Here is a 16,689-nt window from a genome sequence, read left to right as displayed (position 1 = left end):
AAATCTTTAAAAAGAATAAAAATAAAAAAATAAAATTTTTGAGGAAATATTAATATAAAAATTAGAGACTCAACAATTACTGAATCAAGTTTTTTCACGTAAGGTTTTTAAAAGTAAATCCTTACATTTGTATTTTTTTATTTTATTTATTTTTTAAGGATTTATTTATTTATTTATTTATTTATTTATTTATTTATGAGAGAGAGAGAGAGAGCGAGAGAGAGAGAGAGAGAGAGGCAGAGACACAGGAGGAGGGAGAAGCAGGCTACATGCCAGGAGCCCGACACGGGACTTGATCCCGGGACTCCAGGATCATGCCCTGGGCCAAAGGCAGGCACCAAAGTGCTGAGCCACCCAGGGATCCCCACATTTGTATTTTAAAAACCAACATTTTTGATATCCCATTAGGTTTCTCATTGTTTATACAGTTTAAAGGATGTATTCCAGCCTTGTTACTATCTTTAACTGTGAGGAATTTTGTTTGTTTAGAAATTCTCATATTCACTTCTTGTCTGCTTACAAATACAACTCTTGATTGTAGGGAAAATCTCAAATATTACAGAATTTCTGTAGAACACCCCACATTCTGTAGAACTTTTCAAAAATGTTTTTAATATTTTGCCCCCTAGTGGTTTCCTGTTTTATCTGTCTAGAACCTAGTGCATGCTACTAGGTGTATTACGCAGAAGTTTGACTTTCAGTTGTTGCAACTGTAAAAAAGCAATCTTTAGGAATATTTCAAATAACATGAATTCATATTATATTCATGCGTCGTTGAATGAATGAAAATTAGGACTTCCAATATCTTTTGGTATATTTCAATATTTGTAGGATAAATTTCAGCAACTGAAATGCCTTGGTCTATACCTCTTGTTTTCGTTTTTTTTTTGTTTTGTTTTCGTTTTTTAGTCGGTATTAGTCGATATTAGTAATTTGATCTGCTTTTTTTTTCATAGTTAAGGTTTAGCTGTATTAAATATCTCTTAAAGTTATTTAAATAATTTTGACTAATTTCACATTCCTACATGAAGGATTTAAAAAATATGCCTTTCTGTTTCACATTTTTAACACTAAAAACAAATTTAGAAAATACTCTAGTGCATTGGGTTGGAAGATTGAAATAGTATTCTACTGTTTTGAGTATCATCATACGGACTTTTGATTTTTTTGCTGACTTTTTTATATGAACTTGTAGATTTGAAGCAACACTTCCTCTTCTTTTCTCATGATATAATTAATAATGGTTTTTAGGCTTTTAAAATAACTCATTCTTTCAGGGGAAATTTTGTATAATAGTAAATTTCTTGAGAGTGAATGTGATGATTAAAAACAAAGCAAAACAAAACAAAACAAAACCTGAGGCACTCGGGTGGCTCAGTCAGATGGATGACCGACTTTTGATGTCATCTCAAGTCTTGGTCTCAGGGTCTTCAGTTCAGGCCTTCATTGGGCTCCATGCTGAGTGTGTAGACTCTCTTTTATTAGTTCTGCGCTTATATTTTTACTGAGGTGAAATTCACTTTACACAAAATTAGACTTTAACTGCTTTAAAATGGACACTTGTGGGTTTAGTAAATGACAATATTATGTAACTACCACCTGAGTCTAAACCTGAGACATTCTTTTAAATATTTTATTTATTTGAGGTAGGGGAAGGGAGATACCAAGAGAATGAATGAAAGAGTGAGTAAGGGGAGGGGCAGAGAGCGAGAGAGAAGCAGACTGGATTCTCAGCATGCTTGAGTGGGGCTCAATCCCAGGACCCTGAGATCATGACCTGAACTAAAACCAGGAGTCGGATGTTTAACTGACTGAGTCAACCAGACATCCCGGATTCTGAACTAAGTAATTTTAATCATTCTCATTTAGTCCTTTGTAATCACCTCAAACTGAAGCCCCATAAGCATAAACATTATCGTTTCCCTGCCCCTTCCTTTTGCTTTCCTATCTCCTCTCTACCAGATGGTCAGCAGTTTGCTTTCTGTCTCTATGGAATTACATATTCTGGATGTTTCATATAAATGAAATCATTCTGTAAGTGTCCTCTTCTGTCTGGCTTCTTTCACATAGTATAGTGCTTTTGGAGTTCATTCATGTTGTGTGGCATGTGTGATAGCTTCATTTTTATGGGCTAAATAAAACTCCATTGTATGGACATTCATGCTGCTATGAACATTTATGTCTAATATTTGTATGAATGCCTGGTTTTAATTCTCTGGCTGTATAGCAAGAAGGGAATTGTGAGGTTACATGGTAATTCTGTGTTTAACTAATTGAAAAACTGCTAAGGTTTCCCACAATTTTATATTCCCACCAGAAATGTACAAGTGCTCCGATATATCTACCTTCTCTCAAAAACTTGTCGTATGCTTCCTAGTAGGTGTAAAGTGGTTTATCATAATTTTACCTACATTTATCTATTTACTTATATTGACTGAGTTTTCATACGCTACTTGGCCATTTGTATAAATTCTTGAAAATGTCTCTTCACATTCTTTGCCTAGTTATTAATTGCATTTATCTTTTTTTGTAGTTGAATTGCAAGAGTTTTTATTCTAGGTGCTTGATACTTATCGGTTGTATGGTTAGCAAATATTTTCTCATATCCTCAGGGTTGTATTTTTGCTTTCTTGGTTTTTCATTTGGTGCACAAAAATTTTTACATTTTAGAGTAATGAGCTCCAAGAAATTTTCTTTTGTTGCTTATACTGTGGTGTCAAGAATGAATCTATTGCAAGATCCAGGATTATGAATATTTATCCCTATATTTTGTACCAAAATTTTGATAGATTTTTCTTTCATATCTATAGTCAGGCCTTTGATTTTGAATTATGTTTTGAATATGTTAGGTAGCAGTCTGTCTTCATTTCTTTAAATGTAGATATCTCGTTGTCCTAGTGTTATTTATTGGAGAGACACATTTTTACCTGCTCAGTGGTCTCCACACACCTGTTTAAAATAAATTTGTTTTAAGTGTATGATGATGTTACATTTCATCATTTGGACACCGTTAGTATTTGGCCATTGTCTCCTAAACATTTGATTCATAATCTTTTGTTTATTTATTAGATAAACCCTTGATACTGGAAAACTACACTGAAGAGGCATGGCAAAAACTAAAAGAAGCTGTGCAGGCTATCCAGAACAATACCTCTGTTCAGTACAGCTTGGAAGAACTCTATCAGGTGTGTGTTATTTTGGGATATATAAATACTCATTACTAGTAATGGAGACAGGACATATATTAGTAATTGAATTATATTTGCTTGCATCTATTTTATCATTATGCATTATAATCAGAGAATCCATCGAAGATTGCAATCATGAAGTTCAGTTTCTGAATTTATAATTGGTAGATTTATTTAGCTGCAGTTATGCTGTGTACACTCTGCTTTATGTATATTCTTATTCTTTGGTTATTTTAATTCAGTTTAATTTAGCAAGATTTTGTGTAAGTTTCTCTTGCTTTAAAAATAATCTAGAATGGCTTTTTATTAAAATTGGAGAGAAATGCATCGAATGACGAATGAACGTCAAGACTATCCAGGACCTTGTAAGTAGTTTACCCCATAAATAGATATTAGAAAGATAACTACATTGTTGAATACCAGTAGTTCTTTCTTTGTTTTATGTAGCATATTTACCTTTTTTCTCCATACAACTTTACATTAGCCCCCCCCAAAAAATATTTCTCAAAGGAATACAGTAGAATTTTGGAGCTGTTATTCAGACTAATTTTTTTAACTTGATTTACTCTTTTATAACAACATAATCACTATTCATTTCCTTCTTTTTGTTACGATCCTAGCTTCATTCTTTGTGTTTTCTGGACTCTTACAAATTACAAGCTGTTAGCATTTTTTGGTTAGTTTTCCTTTTTACTCAAATCATCTGTTTTATAGGTAGTTGTATACCTTGATCTCATTTTTTAAATTCTCCTATGTGCACAATTTGAAATGCTGAACCTCAGTTCTTTTATATGAATACTTTAATCCACACTATCAGCTGATAGTCCTGATAAAAGCATTTGGCAGGAGATTCTATTCTTTCAGGCCTCAGTTTTCTCATATTTTAAAGTGCTAATAATAACACTGTAGTATTTAGAGCACAGTGTAATTTTGTTAGGTATAAGATGATGTATGATTGAGATAAATCATTTGAAACAGTATCTAATAGAGAGCACCTAAGTAATTTTGAAGCAGTCACTCTTTTTTCTCTAGCTCCTCCTTTGGACACGTGGAATAGTTTTACACTCATATATGCCTTCTGTATATTATATGTACAGTCAGAAAATTATCCTTTTAGAGATATATGTGTATATTTTATAAATAGGATATTACTTATTCTCAGTAAGTCTCGTACACTTAAGTATTTGTACTTACTCTCTTGAATGTGAAGTTTTTGTAGTATACATATTCTTTTATCCTTTTTTTATTACAGTGAAACAAACATAAGATATTATCATTTTAGGTTTACGTTTCAGTGACATCAAGTACATTCACTGTGTTGTGCCATTACTAGCACTACCCTAGTTCAAGGACTTTTTTCATTCCCCAGAGGGGAAGCCCATGCCCATTAAGGATTCAGTCTCCATTCCCACCTCACCCGTCTTCTCAATTTCTTTTCTATATGTAGAGAGTTACCTAATCTTGGTATTTTGAATAGTGGGAATTATGCAACAGGCAAGCTTTTGGAACTACCTTTTTTCACACAGTATATATTTTCAAGGTTTGTTTATATTGTATCATGTTATACTACTTCATTCCTCTTATAGATAGGTAAATAACATTTCATTATGTGATACACCACATCTTTTTTACGAGTAATGAACATTTGAATTGTGGGTTGTTGTGAATAAGTCTTCTGTGAGCATTTGCGTGTAAAATTTTCTTTGACTGCTGGCTTTCAATTATTTTGGTTTTATATGGTGAAATGGAAGTGCTAAATCATGACACAGTTCTATACTTAAGTTTTTGAAGTATGGTCTAATTGTTTTTCACAGTGGCTGTCCCATAGTACTTTCCTGTACATTCTCTGTGAGGGAATGTACAGGATCCAGTTTTTCCACATCGTCCCTAACACTTGTTATTTTACATTTTTTCACTGTAGACATCCTAGCAGACGTGAAGTGGTACTCATTGTGATTTGCATTTTCTGAATGACAGTGACATGAAACATCTGTCTTCTCATGAGCTTGTCTCCTTGAGTGTGTCCTTTGAAGATTGTTTGAAAATGTGTTTTTCAAGTCTGCCTTTTATTAAACTGTATTTGTCATTTTGTTAAATTGTATGAGCTCTTGATATATTCTGGATGCTAGACTTTAAGATATATTGTTTGCAAGTTTTTTTTTTTTTTTTTTACCATTCTCTGGATTGTCTTTCTACTGTTTATGAGAAGAGATTTTTGAAAGTGAAATTTACATAACAAAAAATTAACTTTTTCTCGTTTCAGAAGAAGTAAAATTTAGTGATTCATCACTTATATATAGTGTTCCTTCCATCACATGCCCTCCTTAATGCCCATTACCCAGTTCCCTTATCGTCCCACCTCTCTCCCCTCCAGCAACCCTCAGTTTGTTTCCCAGAGTTAGGAGTCTCTCGTGATTTGTCTTCCTCTCTATTTTTATCTTATTTCCTCTTCCCTTCCCCAGTATTGACCAGTTTTGTTTCTTAAATTCCACATAAGTGAAATAAATGGAATTTGTTTTTCTCTAACCTGTTTCACTTTGTATAATACTCTTTAGTTCCATCCACATGATTGCAAATGGCAAGATTTCATTCTTTTTGATAGGAATAATATTCCATTACAGGTATACATCGCTTCTTCTTTGTCTTTTCATCTGTTGGCGTACATTTGGGTTCTCTCTGTAGTTTGGGTAGTGTTGATAATGCTGCTGTAAAGATTGGGGTGCATGTGTGCCTTTTCAAATCAGCATTTTTGTATTCTTTGGATAAATGCTTAAGAGTGCAGTTGCTAGGTCATATGGTAGCTCTCTTTTTAACTTCTTGAGAAACCTCCATACTGTTTGCAGCAGTTTGCATTCCCACCAGCAGTGTAAGAGGGTTCCCCTTTCTCCACACCTATGTCAGGACCTGTGGTTTCCCGTGTTGTTCGTTTTAGCCATCCTTACCATTGTGTTTTTGATTTGTATTCCCTGATGCTGGAGTGACGTATAGAATCTTTCCATATGTCTGTTGGCCATTTGTGTTTCTTTCTTGGATAAATGTCTTCTTCTATCTGTTTCTTACTTAACTGGATTGTTTATATTTGAGGCGTTGATTTTGTGCAGTTGTTTATAGATTCTGGATACTAACATTTTTACTGGTATATAGTGTATTTATAATGTTGTATTGGATAAGCAGTATCTTACTAAATTTAATTTTTATCACCCAGATGGAAATTAAACAGTTACATTTCAATTTTTATTCCCCACCTGTGGCCAACACTGATTTGGTTTCAATTTTTTAATTTCATTTTTAAGGATTATCTTGTTCAGGATATTTCATATAAATGCAGTTAAATAGTATGTCTCTCATGTCAGTTTTCTTTCAGTTGGCATTATGTTTTTAAGATTCAGCTATGTTGTGGCATGTACCTATACATCATACAGTATACATCATACATATACAGTATACATCATACTTTATTACACTGAATAATAATTCATAATATGGATGTGCCAGAATTTATTTACTCACTCATCTCTTGATAGAGCTATGATCCCATTTTTGATTGTTGTAAATAGTGCTTTTATGAACACAAATGTACGTGTACTTGTTTGAGTGGGGTTCTCAATTCATTTGTGTATACCTAAAGGAGAATTGAGAAATCATGTGATAATTCCATGTTTAACTTGTTTAGAAGCCGCAACATTTGTTCCTCAGTAGATGTACCACTTTACATGGTATTGTCCATATATATGAAGGTTTTAATTTCTCCACACCCTTTTCAACACTTTTTTTTTAGTTCTTTTGATAATAGTCATCAGAGTGGATTTTAAGTAGTTCACACTGAAGTTTGATTTACATTTCGCAAATGACTAATGATGTTCAATATGTTTGTATAGGCTTGGGATATTTGTATATTTGATTTTTTTGAGAAATGTCTATTAAGTACTTATATTAATAATATCACCTTAATAAAAAATGAAGTACTTAATAGACATTAAATTTAACATAACAAAATTTCCCATTTAAAAATATGCAGTTGGTTTCAGCTCAGTCATAATCTCAACGTTCTAAGACTGAGCCCTGCATTGGGCTCTGACTCAGGGCAGAATCTGTTGAGGATTCTCTTCCTCCTCTTCTACTTTCCACCCTCTTTGCCTGTCCTTCTTCCATTGCACATGCTGTTTAGATCTGGGTTCCATTCATATATACTGTTAGAAAAAGTTCCAACTTTGCTTACATGTGGTATCAATTCATTTAACCGATTATTCTCTTCTTGTTGAGTGGTATTAGTATCCTTGCCAAGTACCAGTGGAATTATGGATGTATGTGTGTATTTATAGTGTATTTCTGGTTTTTTAGCTGTATGCCTGTCCTTATTCCAAAATTATACTCTTTTGATTATGCTAGGCTTTATCATAGCCTAGGCTTTATTGCTTTTCCTATTTCCCCAGACTCCTCCTCAGATAATTCTAATTGGTCTTAATTTCATGTTTGCTGATTTTAACTTCAGCTGTTATATTTTCAGCTTTGGGTTTTTGCTTGTTCTTATGATATATTTTTATTGAAATTCTCCATTCATTGAGACGTGATTTAGCTTGTTTCCTTTGGGATGTTTTTGGCCAAAATATAAAAGTCATTTTAGCATATGATAAAATGTATTGATTGTGGTAAGTCCAAGTCTTTGCTCCCTTGTGGGTAGCTTTCGTTAATTTCTGTATTCATAGAATGGGCCATATTTTCTTTTTCTTAAGATTTTATTTATTTATGCATGAGCGACATAGAGAGAGAGAGGCAGAGACACAGATAGAGGGAGAAGCAGGCTCCATGCAGGGAGCCCGACCTGGGACCCAATCCTGGAAGCCTCGGCAGGAGCCCCCAACCCCCACCCCCACCCCCGCTGCTCCCGGGGCCGCGCAGCCCGCGTCGGCGTGGAGCCTCTGCCCCAGCCGCGTCGGAGCTGCTCCCCTGGCCGCGCAGTCCCCTTCGAGTACTCCAGGGGCCGTGTAGCCCCTTCCGCGCGGAGCCTCCACTGGAGCCTCTCCGAGCTGCTCCCGAGTCCAGCCATGCGCGCGCTGCAGCCCTTTTATGGAGCTCGGCCTCCGGGTGTGGCGCGCTCTCTCCGGGGCGCAGGTGTCTTTTAGTGTCCCAGGGAGCCTGAGGGCATCCCCGCCCTCCTGGGATCCTGCTCTAACTCCCTGCGAGCGCCTTTCCACCTGGGAAGGTTGGTGCAGCTCCTGCTTCTCCAGGACGGAGCTTTCCTGTCCTGGGGACACTCACCCAGGCCTTAGCCCAGCTCCTGGCGGGGCCCCTCCCCCTCGGATGCCTTTTGTTTCTTTATCCACCGCACCGCCCCCAGGTCTTCCTACCTTGATAGAAGTGTGAACTCTTCTCACTGTATCTTTCTGCCGAATTCGTAGGTTTTCAGGATGATTGAAGGATATCTAGGTAATTTGGTGGGGACAGGTGACTTGGGGACCCTACTCTTCCGCCATCTTGCCCCATGCCCCTATAATTTTTTTTAAAGTTTTAAAAAATTATTTAATTTTTTGTTAGTTATCATACAGTGAAATATTGCTTTCTGGAGTAGAATTCAGTGATTCATCACTTAAATACACCAGTGCTCCTCACATCATTGCTGTCCTTAATGGCTGTCAGTCATCTAGCCCATTGCCACCCAATCTCCTTCCATCAACTCTGTTTTTTCTTTATTACTAAGAGTCTCTTATTGTTGGTTTTCCTCTTTCCTTTTGCCCCATGCCCTCGTCTTCATGTGTTTTGTTTCCTAAGTTCTACATCTAAGGGACATCATATGATATTTGTCTTTCTCTGAACTTATTTCACTTAGCATAATGTGTTCTAGCTCCATCCACATAGTTGCAAATGGCAAGATTTCATGTTTTGATGACTAAGTGATGACTAAGTAATATTCCATTGTAAATATACCACTTCTTTATCCACTCAACAGTCCATGCACTTTTGGACCATCTCCATAGTTGTGCTCTTTCCATAGCTTGGCTTTTGCTGATAATACATCAGAATGCATGTACCTCTTAAAATTTGTATTATTGTGTCCTTTGGGTTATAGTGCAGTTTCTGGGTCACAGGTTAGTTCTATTTATAACTTTTGAGGACCATTCATCGTATTTTCCAGAGTGCCTGTACCAGTTTGCATTCCTACCAACAGCATAAGAGAGTTCCTGGTTCCCAAATCCTTGCCAACCCCTATTATTTCTTGTGATGGCTAAATTCTTGTGAATGGCTAATTTTAGCCATTCTGACAGGTATGAGGTGGTGTCTCATTGTGGCTTTGATTTGTATTCCCTGATAATGAGTGATGTTGATTGTCTTTTCATTTGTCTGCTATCCATCTAGGTATCTTCTACTCAGTTCTTTTTTTTTTTTTTTTTTTGACAAGTAATTGAATTTATTGTGAGGGACATTAAAGAAATTTCCATGTATCATAGAAACAGATTAACCCTTTCAGGGCTTCATTTTCTTTTTTGATATTTTTTAATTATAAATTTATTTTTTATTGGTGTTCAATTTGCCAACATACAGAATAACACCCAGTGCTTATCCCGTCAAGTGCCCCCCACAGTGCCCGTCACCCATTCACCCCCACTGCCCGCCCTCCTCCCCTTCTACCACCTCTGGTTCGTTTCCCAGAGTTAGGAGTCTTCCATGTTCTGTCTCCCTTTCTGATATTTCTTACCCATTTCTTCTCCCTTCCCTTCTGTTCCCTTTCACTATTATTTATATTCCCCAAATGAATGAGAGCATATAATGTTTGTCCTTCTCTGATTGACTTATCTCACTCAGCATAATACCCTCCAGCTCCATCTACGTCAAAGCAAATGGTGGGTATTTGTTGTTTCTAATGGCTGAGTAATATTCCATTGTATACATAAACCACATCTTTTTTTATCCATTCATCTTTCGATGGACACCAAGGCTCCTTCCACAGTTTGGCTATTGTGGACATTGCTGCTAGGAACATCGGGGTGCAGGTGTCCCGGCGTTTCATTGCATCTGAATCTTTGGGGTAAATAAATCCCCAGCAGTTCAATTGCTGGGTCGTAGGGCAGGTCTATTTTTAACTCTTTGAAGAACCTCCACACAGTTTTCCAGAGTGGCTGCACGAGTTTACATTCCCACCAATAGTGCAGGAGGGTTCCCCTTTCTCCACATCCTCTCCAACATTTGTGGTTTCCTGCCTTGTTAATTTTCCTCATTCTCACTGGTGTGAAGTGGTATCTCATTGTGGTTTTGATTTGTATTTCCCTGAAGGCAAGTGATGCAGAGCATTTTCTCATGTGCATATTGGCCACATCTATGTCTTCCTCTGTGAGATTTCCAACATATGACTTTTAGTTCGACACAGTTCTTATCAGAGCTAATGCTTTGGAACTGACAGCAAGAAAATGACCAATGGAGAGAGACCAGAGAGTCTGCTGTACCACAGACAGTGGACACTAAAAGATATATTGGGTCTTAAGAACAGAGGCACCTTTCACTGGGAAACTACATTTACAACTAAAGAGAACACTTACTCTCAAGAAGTGCAAGAGGATGTCAGATGCTCTACTTAAGCTGACTGGTGAAGGTCTTTCCCTCTATGAGGCCAGTCTGAAAAAACTGAGAAACACAGCTTTTCCCCCAAATGCCAAATGAAGGGCCAATAAAAGATCTCAAAGAACACATACACACAAACAAGAAAACATGGCCTACTCAAGAGAATAAATGGCCCTTAAGAAAAGGCTTAAGAAATACCTGACAAAGAATTCAAAAGAACCATCCCAAAGCTGAACAATCAGCTAAAAATGAAGGTGGACAACAGAATAAAATCGAGAATGATGCCAGTGTAAAATGAGAACAGGTCCTGAAAGAGAAAGTATAGGGAGGAAATAAGCAGATGCATGGATATGAATAATACAGTAACTGAAACATTCACTAGAAAGGTTTGCCATCAAACTTGATCAAGCAGAAGAAAGAATAAATGAACACAAAGACAAGCCATTTGCATTCTTGGGTCAAAGAAGCAACAGAAAAAGTCAGAAAAGTAAACGAAACCTAAGGGATTTATGGGACACCATCAAGGTTTATAAATATTATGGGGGTCATTCAGCACAATCAGTGGGATTCTTTTTCAGGGGATGCAGGGATGGCTTTCTGTTTGCAAATTAATCAGCCATCAATGTGATGCACCACACAAGCAAAATGAAAGAGGAATATCAGTACATCTCAAACATCCATGTATGATTTAAAAAAAAAAAAACCACATCAACTTTCCATATCAAGGAAACAGAAGCAAAATCAAACTGTTGGAAATGACACCAAAATTCAAAAAACCTTTGGCATAGAGGAGGGAACCATAAACAGAGTAGAAAGTCAGCCTACTGAGTGGAAGAAGATCTTTGCTGATGATATACTAATAAGGGGTTAGTGCCCAATCTACATAAAGAATGATTAGTCAAAAAGTCTAATAACTTCATTGAAAGAAGGGCAGACAATCTGAGAACTAGAGTATCAGTTTTCAAAAGAAGACATCCCAAGGGCCAACAGACCGACGCCTGACATGGAAACATGCTCAACATCTCTCATTATCAGGGAAATGCAAATCAGCACTACCACACGTATCCCATTCTATCTGACCAAATGGCTAGAATCAACAACACATGAAACAAAGTGTTGGTGAGGCTATGGAGAGAAAGGAACCACTGCTAGTGGGAATACGGCCAAATAAAGAATTGAAATGAGTTACTTAAGTAAACTGAGAGGCTGGAGAAACACCACAGGAAGACAATTCATTGACATCAGCAATAACAGAAATACATAAGGCAAATGTGACATTAACAGAAACAGAAATCACAAAGAGAGAAGCAAATGAATTCTGGAGATGAAGAACCCAGTGAACAAAATAGAGAATTCAATAGTGAGCACCAACATCAGGACAGACCAAACAGAAAAAAGAATCAGTAAAACAGGAGAGGAACTTGAAATAGCCCAGTATAAACAAACAGAGTAAAAGAAGCCTCCTAGACCTATGAAGCACCACTGCAAAATCACAATACCCAAACCCTAGAAATCCAAAAGGGGAAGAGAGAGAGAGAGGCAGCAGAAAGTTTTTTTTTTCAAAGAAGTAGTGGGTGAGAACTTTCCCAACCTGGGGAGAGATTTGAAATCCAAAGCCATGAAGATACACACTACCCCATTACTATGGTTCAAATGATCTTCTCCAACACTCTGCGATAAAACTGAAGAATCAAAGACCAAGAGAGATCCTAAAGGCATCAAGAGAAAAAGAGATAATATACAAAGATACCAATTGGATAATTTACCAGCAGATTACTCACTACAAACCTTACAAGTCGGAGAAAGTGGGATGATATGTTCCAAGGGCTAAAAAAAAAAAAATATTGCCAAGCATAAATACTCCATCTAGTGAAATTATCCATTAGAAATAAAGGAGAGGGCAGCTGCAGTGGCTCAGCAGATTGGCACCACATTCGGCCCAGGGTGGGATCATGAAGACCCAGGATTGAGTCCAATGTCGGGCTCCCTGCATGGAGACTGCCTCCCGTTTGCCTCTCTGTCTCTATCCCTTTCTATCTCTCTCTCTCACTCTCACTCTCTCTCGCTCTAGCTCTGTGTGTGTGTGTGTCTGTGTCTCATGCATAAATAAAAGAATATAAAAAAAGAGAAATGAAGGAGAAACATTTTCGCATATAGAACTAGAGGAACTCATCATCACTATGCCTGTCTCACAAGAATTGGAAAGTTCTTCAAGCAGAAATCAAAGGACATTGATCATAACAATAACTTAGAAAAATATATGACATTGGTATAGGCAAATACATCGTCAAATTGAAAAACTCTAATACTGTGTAGGAGGTGCATTGCCTACTTAAATATAGTAAAAGCGTAAAGCTATCAAAAATAACTAAAGCTAGTATAGTTTGTTAACAAATGCACAGTACAGAATATGGCAAATGTAACACTAAATGCAGAAAGGGGGGGCATCATTTATGTATGTCATAGAACACATTTCATACATGCTATGTGGTTTTCTGCTGATCCACCCAGGCATTTTTCATCCTGTGTGGTATAGACTGTTGTCGGTATAGGCTCTTATGGCTAACATGTTTTTATGCAAGTCTCACGGTAACTGCAAAGCAAATACTTACAGATTCACATAACAGATCATGATGATATACCACCACAGAAAAATCACCAGTTAAAGAGAAAACTAACAGACACCACACTCACCCAAACTATCCAAAAACAAAACAAAACAAAACAAAACACCAGGAAACTACAAAACACATCAAACCAATAAATGGCATCATTAAATCATTATGTATCCATAATTAATATATTTACACTGAATTACCCAATGAAAACGTACTAAATGAATGCATTAAGGAAGGGCTGCTAACAAACGACTCTTCAGTTTTGAGCACAACAGAGGCTCAAGCTGAAAGAATTGAAAACACATTCCATACAAATGGAACCCAAAAGAGAGCGGGTACAGCCACACTTATAGACTAAATAGACCCATTAAGCCAAAAACTGAAAGATGTGACCACGAAGGTCATTACATAATGATAAGATAGTCAACTTGTCAAGAAGGCATAACCATGCTAAATATATATGCACCCAATACTGGAGGAACTAAATACGTTAGGCAAATACTAACAGATCTGAAAGGCAAGCAAGGGACTTGAATAGTCCACACTCAGCAATGCAAAAGATATTCAGACAGATAATCAGGAAGGGAATGGTGTGAGACAAAAGAGAATTAGTGTCTGTTAGAAGTAGACATATATAGGAAATTCATTCCCAGAGCAGCAGAATATGATCATCTCAAGCGCCCATGCAACATTCGGCAGGACAGATCAGATGACAGGACACAAAGCAAGTCTTACCAAATTTAAGGAGTTTCCGATCCTACAAATACAGCTTGTCTGACTACAGTGCTATGAAACCAGAAATCAAGAACAAAAGGGAAACTGAGAAGCCTATAAATAAATGGAATTTATTAATATGCTCATGAAGAACTTATGGTTCAGGAAGAAATCAAAAGGAAAAGAAAAGCTATGAAACAAATGAACATGGAAAACACACCAAGGCCTAAGGGAGGATGCAAAGGCTTTTCTAAATGAGAACTTTAGAGAGATAAATGCATAAATATGTGAAACTTCTAACATAAACAATCTAACATTACAGTTCGAGGAACTAGAATAAGAGGAACAACTTAGACAAAATTACCAGAAAGAGAGGAATAACAAAGATCAGAGGACAAAAATCAGTGAAAAAGAGACTAGGAAAATCCTACCAAAAAGATCAACAAAACAAAGAATTCACTTCTGAATATACAGACTTTCAGCTCACTTAGGGAAAAGAAAGAATATGCAACCAAAAACAGTCAGAAATGAGTGAGGAAACATTTCAACTGATACCACAGAAATAGGATCATAAGAGACTACTATACTCAATTATGTATAAGCAAATCAGATAACCCAGAACTAATGGATGAGTCCTGGAAACACACAACTGACAAGACTGACTCAGGGGGATACAGAAAATATGACCAGTAACGAATAAGATTGATTCATTAATCAAAAATCTTCCATGTGGCAGAGAGGAAGATGGCAGCAGAGTAGGAGAACCCGAGGCTCATCTAATCCTGTGAACAGAACCAGATAACCATAAATCATGCTAAATGCCCCAGAAGCCAACCTGATGACTGAGAGAACAAACTCCAGAACTACAGGGAGTGAAGAAGCCAGATTAAGGAACATGGGAAGTGCAGAGACATGGCTGAGGGAAGAGAGATTGCAGGTGCTGTGGAGGGCAAGGACCCATGGCCATGGAGAAGGGTGAGAAATGCAGAAGCACAGAGGGTACACACAAGGGGAGCACTTCCCCAAAGCCACTGGCTGGGAGAACAAGATGGGCTGATTCTTGCAAGCAGCAGGGCTTAAAGCCTATAGTTTTATTTTTATTTTTTATTTTTTTAATACATTTATTTTTTATTGGTGTTCAATTTGCCAACATACAGGATAACACCCAGTGCTCATCCCATCAAGTGCCCCCCTCAGTGCCCAACACCCATTCCCGCCCCCTCTTCTCCTCCCCTTCCACCACACCTAGTTCGTTTTCCAGAGTTAGGAGTCTTTATGTTCTGTCTCCCTTTCTGATATTTCCTACCCATTTCTTCTCCCTTCCTTTCTATTCCCTTTCAGAATTATTTATATTCCCCAAATAAATGAGAACATATAATGTTTGTCCTTCTCCGATTGACTTATTTCACTCAGCATAATAACCTCCAGTTCCATCCACGTTGAAGCAAATGGTGGCTGTTTGTCATTTTTAATAAGCCTAGAGTTTTAAAAGTGAACTGGATTTGGCTGGGACAGAGCCCCAAAAGCTTTGAGCTGTTCCTCAGGAGAAGGTAGCCAAACAACCCGGGTGCTGACAGCATCGAAACAACCACCTAAAGGACACATGGAGGCACACAGTGGGGATATTATGCACTCCTGTCAGAGAATGACCCTATGAGATAGCATTCATGAAGATACCTCTCCAGGAACAAAGGCACTGGCAGGTGCCATCTCCATCCACTGCCCCTCAGCATAAACATGGAGCCACTTGTGGGGAGCAACACAGCACCCACCCTGGTTGCCTAACCTACTTACAGCAAGCCCCAGCTCACTTCAGAGTGGAGCATACCCTGTTAAAACTCAGCACTTTCAGGCCAAGAACCAAACACTGCCCACTGCAAGTAAAAAGAGCCCCTTGCAGATGACCAGCCTGAAGGACAGAGCAGCCAAAACACAGCAGCAGAGTGCACAGAGCACAAGCCACAGACATTCCCTGGACCAAAAGGCTCTGGACAATACATGACCTCTTCTTCATAGGATATAACTCTCAGGAGGAAAAAAACAACAAAAGAATCAGATAAGATCTCAGCGCTACCTGAAACAGTTATGAGTAATATGCCTGGTGGAGAATATTAAACAATAGCCTAAGAATATTCTCTGGCCTTCAGAGAGCAATAGAAGATATCAGGGAGACCCTTACCACAGAGACATGAGTTTAAAAAAAAAAAAAAAGGTCCGAAATGAAAAATGCAATAAACAAGAATCCAAACAGACAATGCAATGAACAGCATGCCCAGCAAGCAAAAGAACAAATTGGAGACCCAGAGAAGAAAGAAATACACACACGCACACACACACACACATGCACACACACACACACACACAAAAGACTCCACAGGGAATAATGAAACTGAACAAAATAGAGAAAGAATTCTGCAGCAAGAGAATAGACTTAGGGAACTCAACGAGTCCATCAAATGTAGTAACATCCAGATTACAGGCGTCCCTGAAGAAGAGAAGAGCAGGCAGAAAAATTTATTTGGGAAAACCGTAGTTGAACACGTCACTAATATGGGAAAGGAAACAGACATCCAGATCCAATACACACAGAGAACTGCCATCAAAATGAACAAAAG

The 16,689-nt window shown here is 37.6% G+C and overlaps 1 protein-coding gene across 6 annotated transcripts in view; it reads left to right on the top strand.

Annotated features, from left to right (window-relative positions):
- LOC140629711 (cullin-4B-like) overlaps positions 1-16,689 on the top strand; it is a 108,358-nt gene that overhangs the window by 3,128 nt on the left and 88,541 nt on the right. For all 6 annotated transcript variants that reach the window (XM_072819283.1, XM_072819285.1, XM_072819284.1 and 3 more), the window contains exon 3: positions 3,070-3,185. In XM_072819283.1, the coding sequence (XP_072675384.1) occupies positions 3,070-3,185 (116 nt within the window). The remainder of the gene's footprint in view (positions 1-3,069; positions 3,186-16,689) is intronic.

The sequence above is a fragment of the Canis lupus genome (genome assembly GCF_048164855.1).
Source record: "Canis lupus baileyi chromosome Y unlocalized genomic scaffold, mCanLup2.hap1 SUPER_Y_unloc_5, whole genome shotgun sequence".
Classification (NCBI taxonomy): domain Eukaryota; kingdom Metazoa; phylum Chordata; class Mammalia; order Carnivora; family Canidae; genus Canis; species Canis lupus.
Note: the sequence above shows the minus strand (reverse complement) of the source record. Positions and strands in the feature narration are given on the sequence as shown.